This window comes from Papaver somniferum, unplaced genomic scaffold, assembly GCF_003573695.1.
Source record: "Papaver somniferum cultivar HN1 unplaced genomic scaffold, ASM357369v1 unplaced-scaffold_11, whole genome shotgun sequence".
In the NCBI taxonomy this organism is placed as follows: domain Eukaryota; kingdom Viridiplantae; phylum Streptophyta; class Magnoliopsida; order Ranunculales; family Papaveraceae; genus Papaver; species Papaver somniferum.
Window position 1 is genome coordinate 718,644 of NW_020619936.1, and position 27,478 is coordinate 746,121.

Genomic DNA, 27,478 nt, shown 5'->3' on the forward strand with positions numbered 1-27,478 from the left:
TATTAAGGAATACTATACGCGGTTTATTTCTTAACCATTAAACTTTGTAGATAAGACATCGACATAATCGTTTAAATGCTATTGTGGTTATGTATGGGTATGAGGTGAGGATTTCATCCTAGGAAACATTTTTTTACATGTGTTTTAAGGAAGTAAGTTCATAAACTTGTTTATGAATCGAAAAGGAAATCGCTAGGCATTATTGGGATTGTTATTCATTGCATATCTTGTGAACAACCAATATGTGTGATTTTGTATAACCGCTCATGACTTGTTTTTGTTCTTGGTAAAACTATTCACAAAGTCCTGACTTATGTATTGGTATGACTTTTATTAGTGAAACCGATCTTAAGTAATCACCTGAGATGGTATGACCGAGTTTGTGATTTGTGTATGACCGAATATGGGTAAAGAGTAACCGATCCTAGTAAAGAGGTGCAACACTTCACAAAGGGGAATCGATCCTTGTATGAGGTGCAGCAAGTTTGTAGCAGAAAGGAGAACCGATCCTATGGACATGTGTAACACGTTTTTAGGCAAAAGGGAACCGATCCTATGGACATGTGCAACACATATAAGTTAGATACCATATATATGTGGGGAACCGATCCTAGTACCTAGTCAACCGAATTTTGGAAAGCTAGTGTGACTATGCACAATACTCACATGGAGGTAGAACCGAAACTTGTTTTGGTAGAACCGTTAAACCCATGATTTATGATTGAGTGTTCTTGATCAATCACATAGTTCTTAAGAATCAGTAATGTGCATTTACTAGTTAAAGATTTTCCAAAGAGATTTTCGGTCATTATTTTGGACAGAACATTTCTAAGAATTATGGAAACCGAATTTTGAATTATATTGCATATCTTGAGAATATTTTCGTTTTTGGAAATTTCTTGGTGTCCAAACTTCCTTGTCTATAAATACTTGAAGTTTGCATTTCTAGCAAACTAATCCTTCGTGACAACAAAATTCCTCGGTTGTGTTGTTACTGGTGAAACCGCCTATTCGGAGAGGAAAGTAACCTAATTAAACAAAATCTCTTACGGCCGCTCAGATTGAGAAGCTCTATTAATACCGTTGGTGGGAGACTAGATAATTGCGGTTTATCTTGTGTTTTCGGTTGAATTGATTGACTAACGGTGGTTGAACTTTAATTGCACCTAGTTTGTTTATGCTTGAGAATCTTCTCTTCTGATATAAGATTCACTCAAACTAGATCGAAGTTTCGACAGGGATCATTAGACTGTTGTTAGTGCTAAAGACGATCTTGTGATAATCCATTGTTAAAAGACTCCGTTCTGTGCGTGATTGATCACAAGAGATTCAAGTTATTGTGTGCAGGAGTTTATAGAAAATCTAAGAAGATATTGAAGATTTCTGATTTGGCGTTCATAATCTTTGTTGTGCAGAATACTTATTTCGGTATAGAGGATCCAACTATAATCGGTTTATCCTTGTGGTAGATTGGATTTATTAGTTGTATAGATCGTCATCAATACAATTCTTTGTGATTAAAAGTATTGATTGCAAAATCTTAACAATTATCTTTGGTAGTTGATCATAAGATAGATCTAAGAACCTGACGAAGGAGTTTATTTGAGATAAACAGAAGAGCCTTTGTCGAACTCACATCACTTGGTTGAATAGAGTTGATACCAAACAGATTTGTTGTTCCTTTACTGTTTGGAATACGAACCGAAGGAATTGTTCCAAGTACGTGACTCATTACAGGTCGGAGGCGTGGGATTACATATGGAACTAGGTGAATTATAGGTTTAGTTGCTTGTTCTCAACTATACGAAGTTGGTTTAATTTTGTGTAGCGGCTTAATCCTGAGAGTATCCAATTCTGGACAAGGTCCCGGGGTTTTTATGCATTTGCGGTTTCCTCGTTAACAAAATCTTGCTGTGTCATTTACTTTATATTTCCGCATTATAATTTTTTTATTATAATTAATGTAAATCACACAAACGTTAATTCTTATTCACTTGATAAGCAATCCTATTGTGTTTGGTTAAGTACGAATCTTTTTATCAAGTAAACATACTTCGTTGTTGTATTGTCTCGATCTCGTATCCATAGACGATCGCACGAAGTGTGAACCGATCAGTTGCATTGTCTCGACTCAGTCCATAAACAATCACTTTCGGAGAAAGGACTTATAGGTAAGAAAAGTTTTATCTTGAGGTATATTTGGGTACCATCGTTCAGTTTTACATCAACAGCTATAACTCACTTTCAACACTTCTCCGCTCCAGTATCACGTTTTCGTTGCAGACCAGTTCACCCTTCGTTCCAGTTTTTACATACAACAATGGTTCATGCTCAATTATTTCTCGTCGATCTTCCAATCACAATAGCCTCACTTGGGGGCGTCTTGATTATGATTTCCACAAACAACAAAGGAAGGTTGACAATCACTTCAGTAGCAATAATCCACACTTGGGGGCGAATTTTGTCATTTAACAAGGAAAACAAAATTTTCTTAAGAGGGGGCGATGTTTGTACCATGAGTAAAAATGCCACATAATGGGCCAAATTGCTACTTGAATCACCTTTTGGCCCTAATCCAAGCCTTCCATCCAGCCGACCGACGTAGTTACCAGCTAGTCCAAGCGTTTCGTAAAGTCAACGACCGGTCTGTGGAAAAATTCAACATCCAGTCAATGGTAAGAGTCAACCATCGTTCAACTATCGAAACCAAATTTCCAGTCGCGCTTCTAGCCAGTTTTCGTCCATGCTGCCAGCGATGCTGCCAACCAGTTCCCGGGCATGTCCCCCGGCCATGGTTCTCAGCCATGTCCATAGGCAGAATCCTCCATCCATACTACGAGCCCATTATACTTGTCAACCAGTCAAGCTGGTCTGCCAGCATGTCATACCATTGAAAGCTTCATAGTCGCAGTCAAACAACAGAAAGGAGGCCTGCAGAATTAATACAGGGAGGAATGCATGGCAAGTTAATGCATTTATGCCAGGAGGTATGCAAGGCAGATTAATACAATTTATGTCAGGAGGCATGCAAGGAAAGTTAAATACCATGTATGTCTACCTCGCAATGAGGGTAAGACTGTAATTCACAATTGTATAAATAAGGGGAAAATCCTAAACAGGAGGGAGAGGGAAAAATGTACCAGCAAACCTTAAAAGGGATCAGAAATGATTGTAACCCATATATCAATAAAATATCTCTCCCTACGGGGATTCATCCGTGGATGTAGGCAAAACATGTCGAACCACGTTAAATTCGTGTCTTTCATCTTTAAGCTTGTTTTCTGTATAACCCTAATTCTGATCAGCATCACCAAAATCATCGTGTTTAGTTTCCGGAAATATCTCTGGGTACAAACATCCATGGATATATGATATATCTATTCACTTTCAAATTTCTGCCGAGAATATGCGCATATCGACATCTAAGCAACACAAATATGTTCATTATGTATCCAGAAAACAATCTTTGATGTTCATTATGTATCCAGAAAACAATCTTTGATATGTGCATAAAGTATTCACGCATACCCAACTAAGAAACACGGATCTGTTTCAATTGGTTCCTTTCAACAACTTTTCCTTTTGGTTTCTTCTTATTGCTTCTTAATCTTGTTTTCACCATTTTTATTTTTTTTCAATTTTGAGTATAGAGGTTGTTACAATTAACGTTGCTCCTAAAATGTTCAAGGGTCACAAAATAATTTGCATTATTATTTAAATAACCTCACGACCATGACAATAAGCACTTGCGGGGACAAGGGTCGATTAATCCTGAATCTAGCCATCCAGAAAATCATAAAAGCTCTTTAACAACCCTTACTGATCTAATATTTTGTATTCGGCCCACCTAATATTTTATAATTAGTCCACAAAAATCCACATGTTTACATAATTTTTTTAGCCTCGCTAATAATAAAAATTTCTCACATTCTGACATCCATCACAAGATATGGGTTGCTCTTGCGATATGGAGCTCTGAACAGATAATTGTGGTTGTTGCTTTGCTGCAATTGATTTTGAACGATTTTGGATCATGGTTTTTTTGAGGGGACCATGGTTTTATTAGGTCACCTTCCCTATAATTATAAGGGATGTCCTAAAACATTGAAATGACTAATCTATTCTTAACCTAATTTAATTTAAAACCAACCCAATAACCACATATATATATATATATATATATAACCACCACCTCCTCCCACCACCACCTCCCAGCATCGCCGATTACCACCACCACCACTCTGATTATCACCACCACCAACCACCGATTACCACCACCATCACCACCCACCACCGCCGATTACCACCACCACCACCTCCGATTATCACTACCACCAACCACCGATTACCACCACCACCTGCGATTACCACCACCACCAACCACCACCACCACTATATATATATAGCTTAATTTAAAACATTAACAAAGATATTCTCACAAACCCATTACTTGTCATTCGTTTTTGGTTGAATAAATGAGAAGTAATCATTAAAATGAGTTGAAAATGAAAGTTGCAGAGAGGTTTAATGGAGGGTTTTTTCAGAGAAAAGTTCGGTTATCAAGAATTAATTTTTTCTTAACCGAACTCAGTGTTCAGTTAATTCGAAAAAAAATACTTTTAACCGAACTCCTTGTATTAGAAGAACACAAGTCCATAAGTTTCGTTCTTTCGCAAAATAAGTATATCACCGAACTTTAGTTTACGAAAATAATGAGAAGTCCACAAGTTCGTTTCGTTCGCAAAAATGTTAAGTTTTCTTTGTAACCGAACTCTACCTTTGAAACTTCGTAACTGAACTCTACCTAATTCGCCAAGAAATAAATTTCGTAGTAACCAAACGTTTTCCTAATTGCATATATGCATATATAATCCCAGTTCGGTTGATTCGAAAAATATCACTAGTAGAGAAATGATGATCCGTAACGGTTAAAAACTGTTACTGCATTATTTCCATAACAATTTTAGTTTTTTCTGCGGTGTTACTAAAGACCCTATTACGGAAAGTTTACAAAACCTGTTACGGAAAGGCTATTGAAAAAAGACTCATAAATTCTAAAACTATTACTGTTGGTAGTTTTCGGTAACACTTTATAAAATATATGTTACTAAATAATTTCTACTGTAACTATTTTACATAAAACCGTTACCGTTAGCAGTTTATTGTAACATGTTTGGGAACAAACTGTTGCTATTGTTTGAGTAACCGTTACAGTTTTTATTGAAACTGTCATAAAAACTGACAGTTTTTACTGACTACCATCACCTCCACCACTACCTCCACCACCAGCACTGCCACAACCATCAACACTAGCATCCGCTACCATGAGTTGGTCTTCTTGGGAATGAAATATAAATTCTATAAAAGTACACTTCACAAGATTCGACCTTGAGACCTATTGCATTAATTATAACTCTTTAACCACTCTTCCATGTTTTCCTTTTGTTTAAATGTTATCCAAATAAAATATTTACTCTCATTAGACAGTAAACTATACCTTCACCACCTTCGTCGTCACACCACGCAACTACAACATAATTTATATTTTTAATATTCCTACATATTTTTACAACTTGTTTATTATTTTGTATTATATTCGATTTTTTCTCAAACCTTAGGTAACCATCAGTATGAGTCATGGCTAGCTCTCGTGCTTATAATTAAATCAAGATGTTAAATTAATGTTAGTCCATAACTAGTTATTTTTTGAACCGGATACCCAAAAACTAGTTATACAAATAAATAATTTACAGAAATGTCACAATAATGTCAACTATGGTAACATAGTAAACATGTTGCAGTAACATAGATATATAGTAACATTTAGTTTAAAAAAAGTTACGATAATGGCAACTACGGTGACATATTAAATATGTTACGATAACACAGGTATATAGTAACAATTGCTTTAAAGAACTGTAATGGTAATGGCGACATACGAAATATGTTACAGTAACTTGAGTATATAGTAACACTTACTATAAAACCAGTTACAGTATACAACCTGGATGACATTATGTAACAGTTCTTACGAAAAGTGTTACTGTTATTTAACTATCTAACATTTAGTAACAGGCATTTTACGAACTGTTACTTTATAAAAGTTTTAACTGTTACTAAATGTCACTTTTCTACTAGTGTATGTTGAAGTTTGCGAATCAACCGAACTTCTAACAATAGGTTACTTTTAACCTGCAGTTCGGATGGGAACTTGGTTGCGTTGAAGTTTGCGAACTAACCGAACACATAAGATGTACCCAAATAAATTGTTAAGTTCAAAGTTCGGTTACCTACCATTTTATCATAGGTAACCGAACATTACAGTGTACGACCAAAACCTCCATTAACGAGCGAGTTCGGTAACCTGCGTGTTTGGAAAACGTAACCAAACTACACTTTCAGGTGTGTTCGGTTACATGTTCTTGACATATGGTAACCGAACTGGCCCATATCTACATAAAATTTCATTTTTAAGTTTGGAGCAATTCAACCAACATTATCTAAGTTTGAAGCCTACCTGGGTACCCAAATACCCTTCCTCCGGTTGTGGTTGGTAAAATCCATCGTTTTTCATGTTTTCCTTCTTCATCTTCTCTAACTTTACTCTCTCAATAATTCTACTTCTTTAAAAAAAAACATTTGATTTTTTAATCTCACTAATTATCTTTAACTTAATCATCTCACTAATCATTACACTAACTATTATTAACACTAACTAATCAGCACCTAAAATTAATCAGGAGGGTAATTTAGATATTAATATAAATATCTAAATAAGGGGTGACCTAGATTTACTTCTAATGTCTTTACTCAAAATAAAGCCATATATGATCCCAAAAAAACCATGGTCCCCAAAATATGGTTCTTGATTTTTCACTCACTATGGGCTTTGGATACGACGAAATAAAGTCTTATGACATATTGTATAGGGTATAATAGACTATAGGAGCTCATAAAATGTACAACTAATTCAGTAACGTCTAAAAATAAAAATGAGACCATGGCTGCAAAAACTCTCACCTCAGCAACCCATCTTCCCACCTCGTGTTTAAAGGCTCATGGCTGTCTCCTTCTTGCTCATTTCTTTTCAGCTTTATCCAAAATGTAAAAGGTTATCTGAAATCTATATTCATTTGCCTTATGGTTAGGACTGCACATGGGTTGGATTGGGTCGGATTTGGCTTCACCCATCACCCAACTAATTGATGGTGGGTAACAGAAATTATCACCCGCAATCAATCCAACATTACAATACGGTGGGTTGGATTGGGTGGGTGGTGGGTTCCCCACCATAAAATATAATGAACATTACATTACAGACTTACAGACTTACTGTTAAACTTACCTGTATACAAATATCTAAGACTCTTACAGATTGGAATTAATAGCTTTTATCAAAAAGTTGACCCAAAGTCAAGTGTAGACAAGTAACATCATAAGAAGTTACTTAAAAGTGTTTACAAAATAAAAATTCAGAGAAGTAAGAAGTTGGTGCAAAGTTGCAAACTGCATGCAAAGTGATAAAGCTAACAAATAACAAGAAATGAGTTCAATTGTTCAAAGCTCAAAAGATAAAAGAATGCATTACTATTTCCTACTATACTAGCCTAAGATCATATATCATTATTTTTACAGTTGTGATTCATCTAGGATAGGTAATCTAAGGATTAGAATTAACTTAGAAATATTTAGATGGATGGGTGGGCTGGATCGGATGAGGGAAGCTGTCACCCATATTCGACCCACCATACGATGGGTTTTAACGTTGTGATCCATAATCGACCCACTCCTAGATGGGTTGGATCGGATGTGAGTAATCTCAAGGGGGTGTGGATTGGGTTGGTGGATTGAGTCGGCTTTGTGCAGCTACCTAAATCGAAGTGTAAACAAATTTGGATGAAATTTATAAGTGGAGTTGGGTAAGATGATTATTACAGCATCTTCCAGAATGCTCAGAACAGTACAGTACTCCAAACAGACAATCCAACTATCAATTTGAATCGCCAATAAATAAAACTATCATATACATAATTGTTCCATATGAGATTTCATAATTTTATTCAAAAATACGATTGTGACAAGTTGAGTCACATGGGTAAGGACAATCAATCTTTTCGAATGGAGCCCGATCATAATACCAGTCTCCAATAGCCTTTGCAATTGGCTGCAAAAATGTAATAGACTTCGGTTAATAAAATTCAGAACTCGAACATAAACATAGTAGACTTCGGATCATATTCAATCATAAGAATTGTGATTGTCACCTTTTTGTTCAATACGGGAGAATCATTTCTTAACCAAGTTTCCTGCATTTCTGATTGGCAATGAGCGTAGCATGAGTTTATGAACGTTCCTCTGACTGTAGATTTCCCTAGTTTTGCCAGTGCACTTAGAAACTCCATCCTGAAACCTGCCATCACATTACCATGAGGAGATTCAATTACGGTCATAGGGATAACAATTTTTCTATATATATATATATATATATATTATATACCCACTGTATGTACATGTGCACAATGAAGAAAAATCGGAGATTACCTTGCATAATTTTGATTTGAGCTGGAGAACATTTTTTTATATCAAGCTTGCAGAAATGCCACTTTCCGTGTGGATCAGAAACACCAGGAGCCAAAATGTTCTTTATCTGAAGTTGAATTAAGCAAAATAAAACATAATAGTATTAGCTAGTGTTGTGCAAAACAAACATTAGTTGGGTATTATAGCCGGGACATACTAACCTGCCATGAATCGTAGGCGGCATTTAATAGAAAAAGTGGTGTGCGGATCTGTTGTGCGGCATACTGGGGGAAAAAACACTGCAATGATATTTATTATTATGCTGAGAGAGAATGCTTGAAGTAACTAAACAAATATCAGAGCGAATTAAGTGCACTCACCAGAATCGGGTTTACTCTTGAAGTGCATGATGCAGGAAGATTCTTTGCTGAGCCCTAAACACATTATTAACAAGAGGCACAATATATTATATTGATGAACAAGAAGATGTATTTTAAACTTTGCTAAAACTAATCGATCAGGGTTTCGAGAAATAAATGGAAATAACTGAACGGATTGAGTTTCAGTTCAGAGGCAATCGTGCATGCTTGACGCCTTACAGGATTAAGCGTTAAACTTACATGGGTTTTCACAACGTCAGCATAGAACTGTTGTATGTGCATTGCTCCCGAAAGGTCTTTCCTGTAACAAGGTTAATTGATGTTAGTTGTCTAATTGCAGAAATGATTATAATTAGTCATTTCCCGACCAAGAAAACAACAATGGTGAGTTTACTATTGTATCGAAAGTTTGAGCTTACGCGTTGATAAAATATCCAGCATCTGCGAGACATTTTACTTTGGTACTCCTTGGTAATATGCCACGGAAGTTATCGCAATGAAGAATAGAAGTTAAACCACCAGCCGAACATCCAGAAAGAATAGCCTACAAATTAACAAACTTGGTTAATTTGGTTACGAACACTCCAAAAACGATATAATAATGAAAAGATTTCAAGGATTTGACATACATTTTTAGCATTTTTCATCCCTTTTGCTAGTAAATCATCGATCACAGCACGAAAAACCCTTGCTCCTCTGTAATGAAGCTTGGTGGCCTGGTAAAATTGATGGATACTCAGTTACTAAAATAGGAGATCCTAGTTAAATGGTAAACTGAAGTTGATAGTACTTGAGGTTGAATAACTCACTGGATCTACTGCTTCAACATCTCCAGTAAATGAAGATCCATCACAATATCGAACTTTAATCCTATTCCAATTATAGAAGTCTGGATATATTCACCATTATGAGTTCTAATCATTGGCACAATTCAGGTCCTATATGAGCATTCTCAACAAAATTTGAAAATTCGTTTACCAAAAAAAAAAAAAAAAATCGAAAATTCAAATCCATGAACTAGAAGCATACCAACAAATTCATGAAGTAGTCTTACATACCAGGGTTGAATTTTGCCTTGTTATGCAAGAGTCCTGAAAATGCGACTTCCTTGATCATTTGCTTTGAAGAACCTAAACGGTTATTTTTACGTGCAAGGCAAGTCGTGGCATTGTTGCACCATCCTCCCCCCTGCAACAGCAAAAGAAAATTGTTAGATTCTTGCAGCTCTTTCAATAAAAATTCTATTTAAGACTTTTATTTTAAAAAAAAAAATTTGCATTATGAACTAAAACAAGTACAGATGGATTTGCAGAACAAACCTCAAAATGAACAAGCCAATTGTTAATCCCGGCGCCAAATCCTTTATCCATATGATAAGCTGGTGGACTGCCATCCAAACAAACTATACAATTTTTTCCAGACGATCCAATCACAAAATTAGTACTAGATTCATTTAATTAGCTAATTGGAGTACTGAAAACAGAATTCAAGTAGCAGATTTTTATCATACCTGCTCCTTTTGCAACGGCATTTTCGACATATGTGATTCCTACGTAAAACCCATTTGTCTTCAGTGTAATACATAGAACGATAAGCACATTCAAGAATCCATGCATTTTCGAGTTGAGCATCCTGTTCAGGTAAACAGAAAAAACAAACATGAAAAGAATCAAAACGGAGGAAAGTATTTGTAATTAAAACTTTGCCATTTTGACGTCAAAAAATAAGAAAATCTAAGAGGGTACACATTTAAGATTATACACTAAAAATATCAATGAAGTAATAAATTTATATTCACTAACATGAAAACTGAATTCTTCCAAATTTTGGTCAGATTTATAACAATTTTTTTGATACATACCCAATGAAGAATATAAAACTAAGAAGATCATATTACCTGAAAATAAGAGTTTCTGTTCCTCCGGTAAATCAAGTAAGCCGGAATCTAACTCTGTTTTGTCAGCTGACAAAAATGAAAATCCTGACCACACAGACTATATATAGATGTACTATTTATTGTGAATTAATCACCGACACTTTGAAATCTAATCTTATTTCACTACTGCTACTTCAATGAATGAAATTGAGGTTCACAACCACTCATCACTGATCTCTACATATAAATGGTGCTCGTAAATGCTGCATGGGGTAGAGAATGTGACTCTGTGACTCTGATAGGGTGCGGTGGATGATGGTGGTAGGCCATAAAGAACAAACCACGTGTGGGAACACTGTTTTATCAAGTGAATGTGGGCGCAGCAACAACAACTGGTCATATTCATATGAGGGCTGGAGCTGTCAGCCAAATAAATGTAAAATGGACAAATGAGAATGACTAGTAATTCACTTTTTAAAAGCAAACAATTAACAACCTCAACTTTTACTAAGTAAGGATTATGCAGTACTGAACTAGAAAGTTTGCTATTCACAGGGTTCTCATCAAGTCTGCTTCCATTAGATTTCCTATCTCCAAACAAGAAAAAAAATTAGGCGGGGTTTGGTAATGCTTCTTTTTTTCCCAAAAGCACTTTCAAAGCCATGTCAATAATTTTTTAAGTTGGCGTTTGGTAAAAAAAAATCAAAGTGCTTTTTATCCAAAGCACTTCCGGAATTCTATATCCTTATTTTAAGCTGGTCCCTCCAAAATTTAATGATTGATTTATCTTTTTTGTCCTTATTTTATTTTGTAAATAACAAAAATTATCCTTATATATTTATATAGAATCAATTTTTTGTTTCTTATATTTTATTCTTTAAATATTATGATATTTTATTTTCAAATTATTTTATAATACATTTCATTTAATTTGTCAAAAATCATATTTACCTACATTTTCATTTGTCAAAAAAAAGAATATTAAATAATTACTTAGTTTATTTTGAATTTTTGTTTGAAAATTACATATATATATATATATATATATATATATATATATATATATATATATTTAAAAGTGGTTAAGTAAAATAATTTTTTTTAACAATCATAATAATAACAACAATTAGTAAATTTAGTATTTTAATTTAATGGAATACAACTAAGATCGTCATACAGTCTTGGTTGGTAACCTAGCAACAAGCTGGGCACCAACTCCTTTTTGAATAGCAGCCTTGGTTCGTATTTTATCTATTTATATTTAATAAAAATAAATTAATTATTTGTAAACCGAATAAAATTGAATATAACTATTGTCAGAGATAGGTCTGTTTTTGTCATTTACCACAACAGTAACTGTTGAATCTGATATTTTACCAGACACACTTTGATCTTTCACGTTAATCAATATTTTACCAAACGCCTAACTGCTTTTTCTCACAACACAACACAACAACGCACAGCAGAAGGGTGTTTTTATAAAAGCCCCAACAATACCAAACTAAGCCTTAATTATGTGCTAACTTCAGTCCATTCCATAATTAGTGCACTAAAACAAGTACTTGTGATGGTCATTGACGCATTGCCAAAATAAGCAGGGTAACATCTACACTTAACCTCTTTAATATTTATACTTTTTTGTTCTTTTTGGTATTTGTTCAGATTTTTTGAGTTGTCAACAACAAATAGAAATAGATAAATTGAGATGAGATATGTAATATTTGGTTCACATAGTTGTCATAGATAATATAGAGTTGTTTGGATATCAGCCCGGAAGTAAATCACCGGAATTTCAAACCAAAAACAATTTTTTTCATGAAAGGTAGATTTTTTTAGATTATAGACGTCATTCTGAAATTCTGTTCCAGACTATATTCTGAATAAGTCCAAAAATAATTTTTGGAAGGAAAAAGAAAAAAAGTATCCAAACAACCTTTTCGGCAATTCATTGATCAAGTAGAAAAGTAAAACTTGTAATGATATCCAACAACTTTAGAAGGAACAAACATATTCCCTTAAGTTTCTGATGATGATACAAAGACTAATACTGGGTGAAAAGTGGAAAGCCTAACAAAATTTCTCCATCAGTTGCTGACTTTACTACAACTAACGATGAGAAATACATGCACTCCAGCTATTACTAAAACAAAATGTGCCGTGTGGACCATATGGAACAACAAACTTATCTTTCCTAACTACCAGCCCTATTCATCCAAGCATTTCCAATTTCTTTTCCCACATGCTCAAAATCAGGAACCCATTCAGGGTCTGGGAAGGAATTGCCATATGAATGATCTGATTGTGATCAGATGTATTACCAGACTTGGTAGTATTGAAAATGGCCTATATGTCGTATTTGGAGGAATTGGATAAACAACAGGAGAAACAAAGAAAGCAAGTAGTAAGAACAAGTTACAAACTAAAAGCAAAAGTTCAAATTGCAACTACATAATCAACCCCAAAAAACTTAGCAAATGAAAGTTTTGCAGAACCGTTCTAATAATTGCAGACATAAATCGGACAGTTCATAAATAGCAGCTGAATATTGGCCAAACCAACAGTATTATTAAACTCAACAAGCTAAATGTTCAGTCCAAATTTAGCGACCCATGTCAATGCTTGTGCTAGTGATAGAAGTTGGTTCACTAGAAATAAGATCCAATTCAGGTACATGATACGAAGGAACTGGCATTTTTGTAGGGAGAGTTGGAATACTTGCTTCCATTTTAAGTACCTGAATTGCTTGTTTGATTGAAGGTCTGAAACTTCGATCGGGGTGTGCACACCATAACCCAACAACCATCAAACATTCGGCTTGGTTTGCATCAAACTCCAGGTTTAGTTTATGGCCTATTGCAGCCAAGACTGCATCTCTACCATATAGGTCCCAAACCCACTCTACTAACCCTACATCAGAAACCTCTTCCATACAATCAACTGATTTTCTACCACAAGTGATTTCTAAAGCCACTACCCCAAAGCTAAAGACGTCAGATTCTTTACTAGCCTTGCCTGTGTTTATGTATTCTGGTGCTAGATAGCCTAATGTCCTAGCTAGCCCTGGTGATTGGAGACCTAGTCCATGATCCGTGAGCCGCGCTAGACCAAAATCACCGATCTTTGCATTGAAATTTGAATCCAACATTATGTAGCTTGACTTCACATCACGATGGACTACGCATTGCTCTCCTTCTTCATGAAGGTAGAGCAGTGCAGAGGCTAACCCAAGAGCTTTTTTGAATCTGACAGCCCACGTAAGAGGAATTCTTCGACCGAATCTAGACTACCATTAGGCATCAACTCATAAACAAGTAAAAACTCACCGCTCTCGTGACACCAACCAATGAGCTGCACCAAATTTCTGTGTCTCAGAGATCTTCTTCACAGCAATTGCCAAATCCATTTCATTTATAAATCCCCTATAGACGCCTCCGTATCCACCTTCTCCTAGTTTTCTTTCCTTGGAGAAGTTGTTTGTAGCTGAAACTAGTTCTCTGAGCAAGAACCTCTTTGGCTCATATTGCACTCGGCCTGAAGAAACCCCACTTAGGGTGCAGTCTCATAACCATAATCCCTATAGGTAAAAGGGATAAGAGGCTGCGAAAACAACTGGTTGTTGTTAAGACTGGATGGGAGGAGCTAGCCTTGTATGGTAGAAGTACGTCTCCTTGAAGGGGCAACCAGTGGGGAGATAAGGGAAGCACCTTCCATTAGGGAGCTGATAAGTGTTTTAAGACGCAAATGTCATGAGGCTTTTTATTCGCAAGGATATTAAGGCTTGTCATATTTGTGCAACAATCCTGAAGAGGCAATAATACAAAAGAAAAAAATAAGACGAGATCAATGGGTTTTCGCATGAAAGTGCGAAGACGTCCTGCGATTTCGTCGCAAGACGGCAATGTCATGGGGCTTTATTTTCGCAAGAATATTTAGGCCTGTCATATTGTCGCCACATTCCTGAAGAGGCCATAATAAAAAAGAAAAAGTTAAGGCAAGATCAATGGGTTTTTGCATGAAAGTGCAAGGACGTCCTGCGATTTTGTCGCAATGACAAAAGGTGGCATAATAAGACCTTTAATTAGGAAGGAAAAATAAGACCATCTGATGAAACAAATTAATTATAAGTATTCGCAACAGATTATTTTTTGCAAGAAAGATAATGAGAGGCAAGTATGTGAATCAATACACAAGAAGCATTATCTTTCTCATCAACTAAATATTAAAAGAAAAGTTGCTTCCAAAGTTGGTAGAAAAATGTAATTCGCAAAACTGATAAAAATAAGTTAATTCAAGAAGACAATGCTAGATAGAGAGCTCAAGATTCAATATTAATTTCAGTAGCAGGAGATGAAAAAATTTCTTCGCCGACATTCTCGCCAATATTCTCGCAAGCCTCTCCTTCATTTCGGTTTGGATCTTCGCCATGATTAGCATCGCCAGCAATTACTTCTTCAGGAGAAATTTCTTTCTCATTTTGATTAACACCAGCAGACGCTTCTTCATCTTCTAAGAAATTATCCTTTGCACCGCTTTCATAATCATAATCACTATCAGCAGGACGAGGAACTTCATCGTCATCTACTTCTAAAGGATCAATTGATGTAGGAGAAAGAGAGTTGGATAATAAAATGTCATTTACAAGGACTTCAGCCCGGAGATGAACTTGGCGAAGAAGTGCTCTCTGATGATTCCTATCTTGAATATCCTTAAAATAAGCAAGATAATCAAGTCTTTTTTCCGCTCGATCGCGAGAACCAGTGTAGAGACAAGCAATGCATTTTCTTTGCGAATTTTGGCATATTTGGCCTCCAAAACAGAAATAGAAAAATGAAGATTCTTCTCAGACTCTGCGAAAGATAGAATACAAAATTTCATTAATATAAGGAGTTCAGAGAGATATGACAAACAAAAGATAATTAAGGCAGTCAAACTATTATGACTACCTTCCTTTTGCGAAATAAGGTGTTGAAATAAGGACAGACAACTATTCTCCCAACGGTCCATTGCGTCATCAAATTTATCTCCAACTAAACCTTTAAGTCGAGGCTGAAGATTTTTCTCTTTAGAAATAAGAAAGCCATTTTTCTTCGCAAGAGAAGAATAAGATTCTTCTAATTTGGAATATTGTTCTTTAAGCTGATTCGCCTTTACACTTAAAGTTATTCTACCTTGAATGAGTGTATCTCTTTCAGCGATAGATGACTTTGTTACTTCTTTAAGTTCATTTCTCAAAGAGCGAAGAGATTGCTCTTGGTCAGCACATACTTTTTGGAGAATACTAAGTTGTTGCGAAGATATCGCCATCTTGTTTAATTAAGTTCGCTTCTCTTGAGATAAGGTTTTATTCTCATCTGATAAAGTTTTCATCCATAAATTAGCTTTAGTTAAAGAATAAGAAAGACGAGATACTTCATTACTTAATAGATCTTGTCTTTGAACTAATCGGGTATTTTCATTGGTAAGATTATTAATCTGATCAAGAGAATATGAATAGAGGTTATCTAATTGGTTATATTGATCCATCAAGATTTCTTTATCAACATGGGCTTCTTCAGCAGCAGATTCAAATTGATATCTCTCCATTATTCGTTTCTAGTTTAGTGCTTAACATGCGAAAGAGGGATTTCAAGGATAATTAAACATGGGAAGGGTAAAACCATCGAAAAGGCAAATTAAAGACATAGATAATAAAATCATACCTCTCAATTCATCATTATTCTTGAGAAGATTGTCACGATCCAGCAAAACATTCTGAAGCTTCTGATTTTCAAGACGAAGAGCATTACACTTTTTTTTCTAAAGTTGTCTGCAAAGCAGCTCTGTCAGAACCCAAATGTTTGCTCAGAATTTCGCAAACATTAGACGTGATAGGATCAGTAGAAGACTTCTTGACATCATCCAGAATTTCAGATAAAACTTTGAAAGCAATATCTATCCCTTCCACGGTTTCTTTCGAAAGAGGTAGAGACTTGGGTAGAAAACTGGTAGAGATAGAAGGTTGAGAAACATTCTCAATGGGAAGAGAAGAGGTTTCATTCGCAGAAGGATCCACAAGGGGAATTTCAATCGTAGAAAGGTCAGCTGAAGAAATGAAGTCAGAGGAAGCATTTTCGCGAATTGGAGATAAAGGTTTATCTTGCGAAGACGTCGCAGGAGATTTGGAAGAAAGTTTAAGGTGGCGAGATTTCTTGATAGGTTTATGAAGATCTTTATCACCCTGCGAATTACAATCCAGATAAGAAACAGATGCAACAATATTGTTATTAGAAAAAGATAGTGTTTCTTACTACCTTCTCATTCGCAGACTTTCTTTTATGTGGGACAACCTTATGCTGTGATTTGGGAATGTTAGGGTTTTGAACTGTAAATTTAGTGTTGGAGCCGCTTTTGCTGAAATAACAAGAGTATGAGAATCACATAAACAACATCAAATAAGGCAATAAACAAGATAAATTTCAAATATATCAATTCAGCAAAACTCATAAAGAAGAAAAGAGAAGACTAACCTTGATGAATCCATGAAAAATAATGGCAGGGAGATTGTCTCGAAGAAAATTACGAACTATGAAGATCTAGTATGAAGATGAAGAAGAACTTAAGAAGGTTGAAGAAGAAAGAAGAAAAGTTGCAATAATGGAATTTGCAGGAGAACGATGAATTTGCAGAGAAAATAAAAAGAAGAAAAAAGAGAGTGAGAAGGAATATGTATAGAGGGAATTTCTCCTCGAGAAAATCAACACGATTAATACGGAAATATATAAGCGGTTAAAAGGCATCGGTTACAAAAGACGTGTCGAGAAATAAATGGAAGAAAGAATACGTGTGATAAATGCAGAATATAAAGAAGAGAACAGCTGCGGCATTTCTCACATCATTCTCTACTTTGCAGAGAAGATATGAGAAGAGGCAAGATGTTGGATCAAAATCTCGCAACAATAATGTCTCAGCGAAATTATCAATGGTACAACACAATAGCGTCGCAAAACAATTTCAGGAAGAATATAACAAACGACGTCAACTAGGATCATGAGAAAGATGTGATAGTCCTGCGAAAATTAGAGAGGTTGCGAAATTAACATTTGTAAGGTTGCGAGAATGTCGCAAACCATATCCGAAAATAAATGACAGATTAGCTGTCATCCACTATGTATTTCCCCATAAATAGTCGTTCAAGTTGTAAAGAGGGGGAGATCTTTTTTGAGTAAGAAACAAGTAAATAGGAAAGAGAAAGTTTAGAGCTGAGATTATTCTTTGAGTTCTTTATCTTTTCTTATAAGAACATCCAAAAATTAATCGATAAAATTAAGAATACAAACCTAAAATGAGTTGATTAATAATGAAATCATATGAATAGTGTAATGTAGGATTTCCTGCAACTACAAGACCGGCTCCTCTTTCAAAGTCAGATGTGAAGTTAACCTTCTCCTTCTGTTTTCTAGCTCGTCGTCTTTTCGACCTGATCATCCACACCACAAGTAAAGAAAGAACTAACAAAACAATTCCAGAAACAGATAATCCAACTATCATGTTGACATTTGGTACTTTTTTTTTCCTGAATTTCCAAAGTTGAATTAAAATCCCAAGAATAAAGAATATGCCGCCCACTAGTTGCACTGGTAGCAGCGGAGAATCCTATGGTAACCTTTTCTGGTAAAATCTGCTTCAAATCAACTTGGTATGAAAGAAGAGATTCTCCTTGATATACAGGATTCTTATCATATGTCCAGTACACGCTGAGATTCTTAGTAGTAGCATTATAAGTTATCCAAGCATTACCAGTTTCCTGACTATGCATGCTAGCATTCCAATAGGTTACAGCAGCAGACTTGATGGAATATTTATTAATCCCAACATGTGTAAAATCTGGATCCCATTCAGGATTTGGAGATGAATCAAATTCAACATGGATGATACGATTGAGAGACGTATCATCAGTGGTTGTTGTATTAAAAAGGCCTAGAAATCCACCTGGTGAATTCGAAGGGATTGGATGACCAACAGGAGCAATAAAGAAGGCAAGTCCAGCACCATAAAACGGTGTTGACTTTTGAATGGAAAAGGTGAAATGAGTGGTGAAGTGTGCGAGTCCTCCAGGGGATGAGTCCCACAAGGGTACCTGTTCGGCATAAGTAGCTCGACCAGCACGACACATGTATCTGTTGATCAATTCAATGGTACCTATGGAAGTCGCTGCATCACCTTCCAGTATGATATTTCTGGTCTGGGGTTCAAACCGAGGTATGTTAAAGGAGATTGAGTTCATCATAGGAACCACAAAGAAGAGAATAATAAAGAAAGAATTACAGAGGTTTTTGTATATTGACATGGAAGTGGACTCTGCAAGTGCAAGAGCACCGGAGATTGGGGAGAGGTTGGGAGGAGGGAAATAACTGAAAAATGAATGCGTAGGTGGGATTGAAAACCAGATCATAACGATTTGGCTTAAGAAATGTAAGTTGATGTCCCTATCTATTTATAAGCTAAAATTCCAATATAAAGTGACAACTGAGGGAAAATTATAAGAAACTCTGCTGAACCTTGAGGGGGAAATTACTTCCACAAAAGTCAAACATGGAAACATAGGATTATCAAACAAATGATATGTTTTCTTCTTTAACAATTTCTAGTGACATTGCGTGATAGGCACATCTGCATTTTACTAATCCTTTCTTAAAGGATTAGATATAAGCCAGGAAATAATTTCTTAAAGCTGCAGATTGAGAACGGATAACAAATGACGTACAAAAATATTCAGATTGGTAATAAGGAATGACAATTTCTTCGAAGTCAGTGGATCACTTAACTGTAGATAGTATATGATTTTTTGTTTTTAAAAGATCTAAGATATCGTTTTTTTATGTTTAACGCTAAGTTCGAAACCTCATATGTACATCGTTTTGTTTCCAATCGCTAATAACCATGGCATGGTAAACCACATGCAAACCACTTTATCCTTATCTGATGATGGCACACACAAATAGCAAATGAATGTTGACAAAATCAACAGTATTATTGAACTAGACAAAGCTAAAAGTTCAGTCTAAATATAGCGACCTATGTCGATACTTGTACTAGTGATAGAAGTAGGTTGATTAGAAATAAGATCTAGTTCGGGTACATGATAGGAAGGAACCGGCATTTTTGCTGGAAGATTTGGAATACTTGCTTCCATGTTAAGAACCTGAATTACTTGTCTGATTGAAGGTCTGAAACTTCGATCAGGGTGTGCACACCATAAGCCAACAACCATCAAACATTCGGCTTGATTTGCATCGAACTCTAGGTTTAGTTTATGGTCAATTGCAGCCAGGGCTGCATCTCTGCCATATAGGTCCCAAACCCACTCTACTAAACCTATATCGGGAACCTCTTCCATACAATCAACTGATTTTCTCCCACAAGCAATTTCCAAAGCCACTACATCAATGCTAAAGACGTCAGATTCCTTGCTAGCCTTGCCAGTGTTTATATATTCTGGTGCTAAATAGCCTAAAGTCCCGGCTAACCCTGTTGATTGGAGACCTAGTTCATGATCCATGAGTCGAGCTAGACCAAAATCACCAAGCTTTGCATTGAAATTTGAATCCAACATTATGTTGCTTGACTTGACATCACGATGGACTACACATTGCTCTCCTTCTTCATGAAGGTAGAGCAGCGCAGACGCTAACCCAAGAGCTATTTTGTATCAGACAGCCCACATAAGAGGGCTTCTTCGACCGAAGAGATGAGAATCTAGACTACCATTAGGCATCAATTCATAAACAAGTAGAAACTCACCACTCTAATGACACCAACCAATGAGCTGCACCAAATTCCTGTGTCTCAATCGACTAATAATCCTGACCTCAGTTATGTACTCCTTCTGACCTTGTCTAGATCCTCTAGAGATCTTCTTCACAGCAATTGCCAAATCAATTTCATTTATAAATCCCCTATAGACGCCTCCGAACCCACCTTCTCCTAGTTTTCTTTCCTCAGAGAAGTTGTTTGTAGCTGAAACTAGTTCTCTAAGCAAGAACCTCTTTGGACCAGCTCCTCTTTCAAAGTCAGATGTGAAGCTAATTTTCTCCTTCTGTTTCCTAGATCTTCGTTTTTTTGACCTCATCAACCATACCAAAACTAAAGCAAGAACAGATCCTGCCAAAACAGTTCCGGACCCGACAATCCAACTATCAGTTTGACATTTGGCTTTCCAGATGGTACTTCTCTTTCCTGATCTTCCAAAGTCGAAGAGAAATCCCATGACAAAAGAATATTTCGCTCACTATATATACCAGTTGTTGCAGAGAATCCTACTGTAACCCATGCTGGAAGAATCTGCTTCAAATCAATTTGATATGAAAGAAGAGAATCTCCACGATAAACAGGATTCTTACCGTACGTCCAATACACGCTGAGGTTCTTCTTAGTAGCGTTATAAGTGATCCAAGCATTTCCAATTTCCTGACTATGTAAGCTAGCATTCCAGGGAAAAACTACAGCAGACTTGATGGAATTATTATTAATCCCCACATGTCCAAATTCTGGATCCCATTCAGGATCTGGGTATGAATCGAATTCAACATGAATGATCTGATTGCGAGATGTATCACCAGTCGTGGTGGTGTTGAAAAGGCCTAGAAATCCACCAGGTGAATTTGGAGGAATTGGATAACCAACAGGAGCAACAAAAAAAGCAAGCCCAGCAGAATAGGGTGTTTTATTTAAAGTGTCAATGGAAAAGGTGAAATGAGATGAGTTGTGAAGTCTGTCAGAACTCCGGTGGACGAGTCCCAAAGGGGTACACGTTTGGCATAACTAGCTCGACCAACACGACAAGTGTAATCGATTTCATTCATCAATTCAATAGTACCAATTTTAGTAGTAGCATTACCTTCCAGTATGATGTCATTGGTCTGGGCTTCAAATCTAGGTATGTTAAAAGAGATAGAGTTTACTGCTGGAAGGAGAAAGAAGACTAAAAGCAAGAAATGAGCAAGGAAGTTTCTGAATAGGAACATGGTCATGGACTCTGCAAGATGATATGAGATTTGAGTAGAGATAAGTAGAAGTTCAACGAATGCAAGAATGAAACTAAAATAGATCAGAGCAATTTGATGTTCAGGAATCTTAATTGTCATCTACTTCTGTCTTGGACTTAATGACAAGCAACTTACCAAATGGACAGGAAAAACTAAGACTCTAAAGCACCATTGCCGGCAATCCTTTTCAAGAAGGTCAAACTCCAACTAAATAGGTTTGAAAACACCAATTAAATAGGTTTTCTAATGACATTGCGTGGTGCACACATCTAAATTATTGATAATCCATTTTAAGGTTATACTATTATGAAAAACCCTGCACAATTTCTTAGAACTAACGCCTGCAAACAGATAAGAACTGACGAAAATAATTTAATTGGCAACAAGGACTGAGAATTTCTCTGGTGTCAGAGAATCACTTCAAATGCAGAGAGTATATGCTCAATGAAGATAATTTAAAAACACTAGCTTCTGTATTTTAAGCTTAACAGAAAGCTATAAACATGGTACAAACAATTGTTCGACACGTATGGAGGCGTGAAAAACGTTATGGGTACAAAAACAGATAAGCGAACATGGAAAAGAGTAATCGAAATTCAGCCAGTCAAAAGAGTTTTGAGAACAGGAAATATTTCGTACCTGCACAGCAAAAGCTTACTCCGGGTAAAATATGAAGTAATCCAAGGAAAACACGAGTTACTGCAGTAAAAATGGGGAAGAATCTCATTCATTCTGTAGTAGGTAGCTATATATCGTTTTTATTTACATGAATTCCAGTTCTGTAAAGTCAAGGAATTACAATTTATATGATATCAAATCCGCATAAACAGAATACATCTCTTGTGACAGTAAAATGGGCACCACATACAGCTCCACTCTCTTACTGCAGTTGCTGACTATCACCTTTCCTCTGTAAGAAAATTGACCCAAGTAGAACAGCTATGCCCGTGATGGCAATAGTGAAAAATAAACGTTTCTGTGAGTATCCATTTCGATTGGGTGGCCTTCTTTGAGCAGGAATTTGATCCCTATCAATATCCGCATTTCCACCCCTTCACAACATTCCAAGACACTATTTCAGAAGTTTGATGATATCATTATCAAGGTACTAACTTCTAAGTTTCCCTAGTTTCAAGTAAATGCGATGAAAATCTTAAAGATCCAAAATTAAAACAGAACAAGATTGCATTCACATGCTTGAAGCAGCACCACGTGAGCCACTTTCTTGCAAATAGCAGCCGATCATATTAGTATCGGCCCAACCCTCAAAAGCCAGAGACAGCGGTGAAGAATATATAAAATGAAATTCTATATACAAGCATTATTATGAATGGGTTATGAATTTTAAAATCATGGAAACCCATTTCCTGGCAGGTAGCTCTTCTTAAGATTACAGTTAAGGTTCCAGTTCTAGGCAGCTTAATAACTGAACCGGAACCAATCCTTTGGAAGAGACGTAAACACTAAAAACACGATAGGATATTCATCCAATCACACAAAAAAACTGACTAGTGAGTGTTTCCAGTGGTCATGAATTTCAGGATAGATATAGGTAGAAGTTATTCCAAGCATCATATATAATTATTCAACCGTGTTGTTAGCAGACGTGAGACGTTCCTTCCAACGTACTACCAATAATAGAACAGGTAATCAACCTAGGAAAAGGGTTTAGGTTAACATTCAGAACAGGTTAAAATCAACATAAAATTCTCACCTAGAAGATCCTGCAGTACTATCTGAAGTCCCATGAAATCTGATATCATGGTCAAGTCGTTCACGCAACCGGACATATTTGCTACACATAGGACAGTATTCTGTCCGGTTTCCACATACTTCCTGAATAAAGGAAAACATAAAATTTAGTATAGAAAACATAATTATGCCTTTATTAGACGAGAGAATGTTAACCATAGACACCTGATGCTTTACAAGATCAACTGCAGGCAGTGGAAACTCGCAGTATTCACACGTTACAATCCTCCGCGGGCAGTTTTCACCTTTATGCAGTGCTAAAATTCCACGATCAACTGTCTCGCTGCATAGCGAACAAGACACCTGCTCCCATACAAAATTTATTACCAACTTGACATATGGAACTGAAGAATGTTTATAACATGTGCATGATAATTAGAACCGTACATTACACTGCATTCTGCATATATCATTACATAATACAGCCAGGTGTTGGAATTTCCCAGCAACTTTCAAAGAGGGAACCTAGTTCTTTTACTGCTTTGTGAAAGAAACTATTCTCAGTAGAGCAACTAAAACTGATTGCAAGCAACCTAGTTAAATATATGGGCACCACTATTCCTTTATCATTTAAACTAAACTGAAAGCAATGATATCCAAATTTGCCTCACATATTTTCTAACAGAAATGAGAGCTCTGGTTCAGAATATACCTTGAGGCTAAAACAAACAAATATGACATAAGCGGACAAAAAAGAGAGAGAGAGAGAGAGAGAGAGAGAGAGAGAGAGAGAGAGAGAGAGAGAGAGAGAACACTGTGAATTTGTCACTTGACTAAAAGGGTGTGTTCTCCAAAACAATGTCATTCATCATATGCATATCAGAGATTCAAGATCTTGAAAAAACTAATATGGCATGGACAATGTATCGCTCCCTTTCAATACCTTCTACAACCTTTTGATTGTGGCTACTACAAATATATAAAACTATTCAAGTGACACCAGTACTAACTTATAGCTTATGCAGCATCTGAATATTGAATTTCTAACCGACTGATTCAAAGGCACAATCTACGGAACAGAACAACAGTGACAGTTGATATATGATAAGTCAGATGCTTTGAAAATACAAAAGTTCTAAAGAGAACAACTTTGACATAGTTACTTTCTCATTACAGATTGCTGTAAGGTACTTGCACACAGAATCGATCATTACAATTATGTAAATCGGAGGTCATGAAAATTGCATCAGTTAAAACAGTAAAATATTTAAAAATAAAATTGCATATGAACATACTGGAGCATGAGCATCGAGATAATGTTCTTCAGCGTGTCTTGTAGGGATCATATCTCCACAAAATTTACATCTTTCCAGATTTCGAGAGCAGTGTGCATAATGTAAATCAATATTTGTAGCTGGAATAGCTCTGTCACTGAATAAAATTCAAAGATAATCAGTACATAAGCAACCCAGGACATACCAATAAACTTACAGTTTGTGGACAAATAACATTAAGCGTGCGAACTCTACCGCATTACTCTTGGCAGTGGACACAAGCACAAAACGTTGGTCCAATGAACCTCAAAAAGAGTCTTTGACTGGTCTCGGACAAACATTAATTAACATACTATCACCCTGTCAATACGAGGATATTAATAGCCAGAGAGGCTGACTTGAACTTAACCTTTTCTAATTTCTTTTCTAGTTTTATGCTACTTTTCTAATTTCTTTCTAGTTTTATGCTATGATGTTCATCTAAATACTCCTTTTATTTTCAATCTTAAGGTAGCATGTTTTTCTACATACTCTTTTATTCCGTTCGTCGTGTATTTACTTTTCCACAGAGTTGGCTACTGTTGATCTCTGTAAGCGTCATTCATTTTAAACTGCAAAGTTGAAATACAATCTATGCTGTAGATTTTACAAAAATATATCACTTTCTGGCTGAAAACCTGCTTGGTGTCTCTAATGACAAGCACAAAACTCTACTACATTAGTCTTGGCAGTTGACACAAGCACAAAACTCTCGTCTAATGAACCCCAAAAAGAGTCTTTGACTCGTCTCCGGCAGACAGTAATAAACCTACTATCACCCTGACAATACGAGGAGATTAATAGCCAGATACAGCTGAGTCGAATTTGAAGTGTTTTCTGGCTTCTTTTCTAGATTTATGCGTTGATGTTCATCTAGATACTCTTTTCATTTTCAGTCTTAAGTTTTGATGTTCTTCTACTTATCTTTTGTTCTATTCGCAATGTATTTTACTTTTCCACGGAACACAGAAAGTTGACAACTGTTAATCTTTGTAATCAATGTAATGGTTATTCGTTTTAAATTGCTAAGTTGATATGCTACCTATACTGTAGATTTTAAAAGAATACATAAATTTCTGGGTAAAAATCTGCTTGGTTTCTCTATCAATCCCCTATACAAAACCTATTTCCTTTAATTTACAAACGCATTAGGACATGAAAATGCACGTGTTCTCAGGACAATCCTTCATCAAACTACGCCAGAACAATTTTTCATTTCCTAGATAATACCCTTTCAGGTTTCCATTCCTACACAGAGCTGTTTTCAAGAAAATCTAAATTCTAATAACATTCCAAAATTAAACCAACAAAACGCGAAACAGAAACAGAAACAAACTAACAGTTTTCAGCTACAATTAATCAAACCAAACAAACAGAATACCACAAGATTTCCAAAATTATCCAAATCCCTGCAATCCCTACATTCGGCATTATTCACAAAAGCTCAAATGAGGTATATCTATCAATATGAAATCTATATCTAATCAACAAAGAAACCACAAAAACCTAATTTCCCCCCCCCCCCCCCCCCCACCCCCCACCCCCACCCCCCGTAAAACAAATCACAACGAGATCAAATTTGCAGAAATTAAAACAAATCAGACGGATGCAATTACCAGTGGTTGCATATACTAGTAGATTGCTCAAAAGGAATCGCCATGAAGCCAAAATTTACAGCTCCTTCTCGTTTTCTCCTCGATCGAAACTCTGTTTAATGAAAAAAAAAAGATATAAGAAAAGAATCTGAATAGCAAGGAATTGAATTAAGAGTTGGATGAAATGAATCCAAATACCTTGATTTCTACGCTTTCGTTGATGCGATTCTTGATTTTAAAGAAATAGAAGAAGAAAAATGAAAACCTAGAAATTTGGGGATCGAAATTTTGGTAGGTACGTCTACTTGGAGATATTATTAAGTCCGGATTGGGGTCTGCCGATTTTAATTGGGGCTGATTTGGTTTCCCCCGTTCATGTTTTACTGATAAGGGGTATCCTAATACTTTAAACACACCTATCCTTTTAGGAAGAAAAAAAATCCACGAATTCATGGTCGGTCAGATCAACAATCCGCACTGCTTAGTTGATCAATGTCATGCACACTGTCAATGGTCAAGACACGACCGTTGTCTATTTTGGCCGAGGTGGCTGAGATTTTGTCAAGAATATAAGATCCGGTTTATGGCGGAGATGAGTCTCTTGAACTCGGCGAACGACAAACTCTCTAAGACGATGGAGATTTAATCGACAACTTATGTAATCCTAGATGGTCTTTCTACAGAGAATTCCTGAGAGATATCTAGATAGAGAGAAAGTGAGAAATCTATAAGAGATCTGTAACTCTTTTAAGGGTAAGACCTTATAATCAATAAGCAAACATCTTCTTTCCCAAGGACGTAGGTCTTCATGGCCGAACCACGTTATATGCTTGTGTCAATCTTTACATTTCCTGCTCTTTACATCTTGTTCATAGTTGAATCTCGTATGTTTTAGTAGTTTTTAGTATTTCATTTCACTTGGATGTAGTCATCAGAAAAGATGCAACTGTATTTTGGCGCTAGACACAGGGAGGTACGAAGATCTAATCTACCTCCCTAATAACAACTCTATATTGTTTTCATAATCTCCGTAAGAGAAGTGTTTTTTCACACTACAAAGTAGATTTCTGTTGAGATG

At 36.0% G+C, this 27,478-nt stretch overlaps 2 protein-coding genes and 2 pseudogenes across 2 annotated transcripts; all 4 read right to left on the minus strand.

Annotated features, from left to right (window-relative positions):
* Nucleotides 1-7,885: 7,885 nt before the first annotated feature.
* On the minus strand, nucleotides 7,886-10,993 carry LOC113328571 (pectin acetylesterase 8-like). Its single transcript, XM_026575650.1, has 13 exons — nucleotides 10,798-10,993; nucleotides 10,411-10,532; nucleotides 10,220-10,302; nucleotides 9,959-10,088; nucleotides 9,710-9,789; nucleotides 9,530-9,616; nucleotides 9,320-9,444; nucleotides 9,141-9,201; nucleotides 8,901-8,954; nucleotides 8,742-8,819; nucleotides 8,542-8,647; nucleotides 8,265-8,410; nucleotides 7,886-8,164 (listed from the first exon to the last, which is right to left on the minus strand). Exons 2-13 carry the CDS (start codon nucleotides 10,529-10,531, stop codon nucleotides 8,057-8,059), a joined length of 1,179 nt encoding a protein of 392 aa, XP_026431435.1. The 5' UTR covers nucleotide 10,532; nucleotides 10,798-10,993; the 3' UTR covers nucleotides 7,886-8,056.
* A 2,382-nt stretch (nucleotides 10,994-13,375) lies between these two features.
* LOC113328581 lies at nucleotides 13,376-19,216 on the minus strand (annotated as a pseudogene).
* A 562-nt stretch (nucleotides 19,217-19,778) lies between these two features.
* LOC113328580 lies at nucleotides 19,779-22,611 on the minus strand (annotated as a pseudogene).
* On the minus strand, nucleotides 22,497-26,758 carry LOC113328582 (XIAP-associated factor 1-like). Its single transcript, XM_026575656.1, has 6 exons — nucleotides 26,599-26,758; nucleotides 26,422-26,512; nucleotides 24,788-24,923; nucleotides 23,718-23,855; nucleotides 23,515-23,636; nucleotides 22,497-22,852 (listed from the first exon to the last, which is right to left on the minus strand). Exons 2-6 carry the CDS (start codon nucleotides 26,463-26,465, stop codon nucleotides 22,681-22,683), a joined length of 612 nt encoding a protein of 203 aa, XP_026431441.1. The 5' UTR covers nucleotides 26,466-26,512; nucleotides 26,599-26,758; the 3' UTR covers nucleotides 22,497-22,680.
* Nucleotides 26,759-27,478: the final 720 nt, after the last annotated feature.

Coding starts and splice junctions, on each gene's coding strand:
- LOC113328571 (XM_026575650.1), bottom strand. CDS start 10,531: ATGCTCAACTCGAAAATGCATGGATTCTTGAATGTGCTTATCGTTCTA. Junction 10,303..10,410: donor TGCCGTTGCAAAAGGAGCAG/GTATGATAAAAA, acceptor AAAATTGTATAG/TTTGTTTGGATGGCAGTCCA. Junction 9,202..9,319: donor GCTGGATATTTTATCAACGC/GTAAGCTCAAAC, acceptor ACCTTGTTACAG/GAAAGACCTTTCGGGAGCAA.
- LOC113328582 (XM_026575656.1), bottom strand. CDS start 26,465: ATGGCGATTCCTTTTGAGCAATCTACTAGTATATGCAACCACTG. Junction 24,924..26,421: donor ACTAGTATATGCAACCACTG/GTAATTGCATCC, acceptor AATTTTATTCAG/TGACAGAGCTATTCCAGCTA. Junction 22,853..23,514: donor AGTACTGCAGGATCTTCTAG/GTGAGAATTTTA, acceptor AATGTTGTGAAG/GGGTGGAAATGCGGATATTG.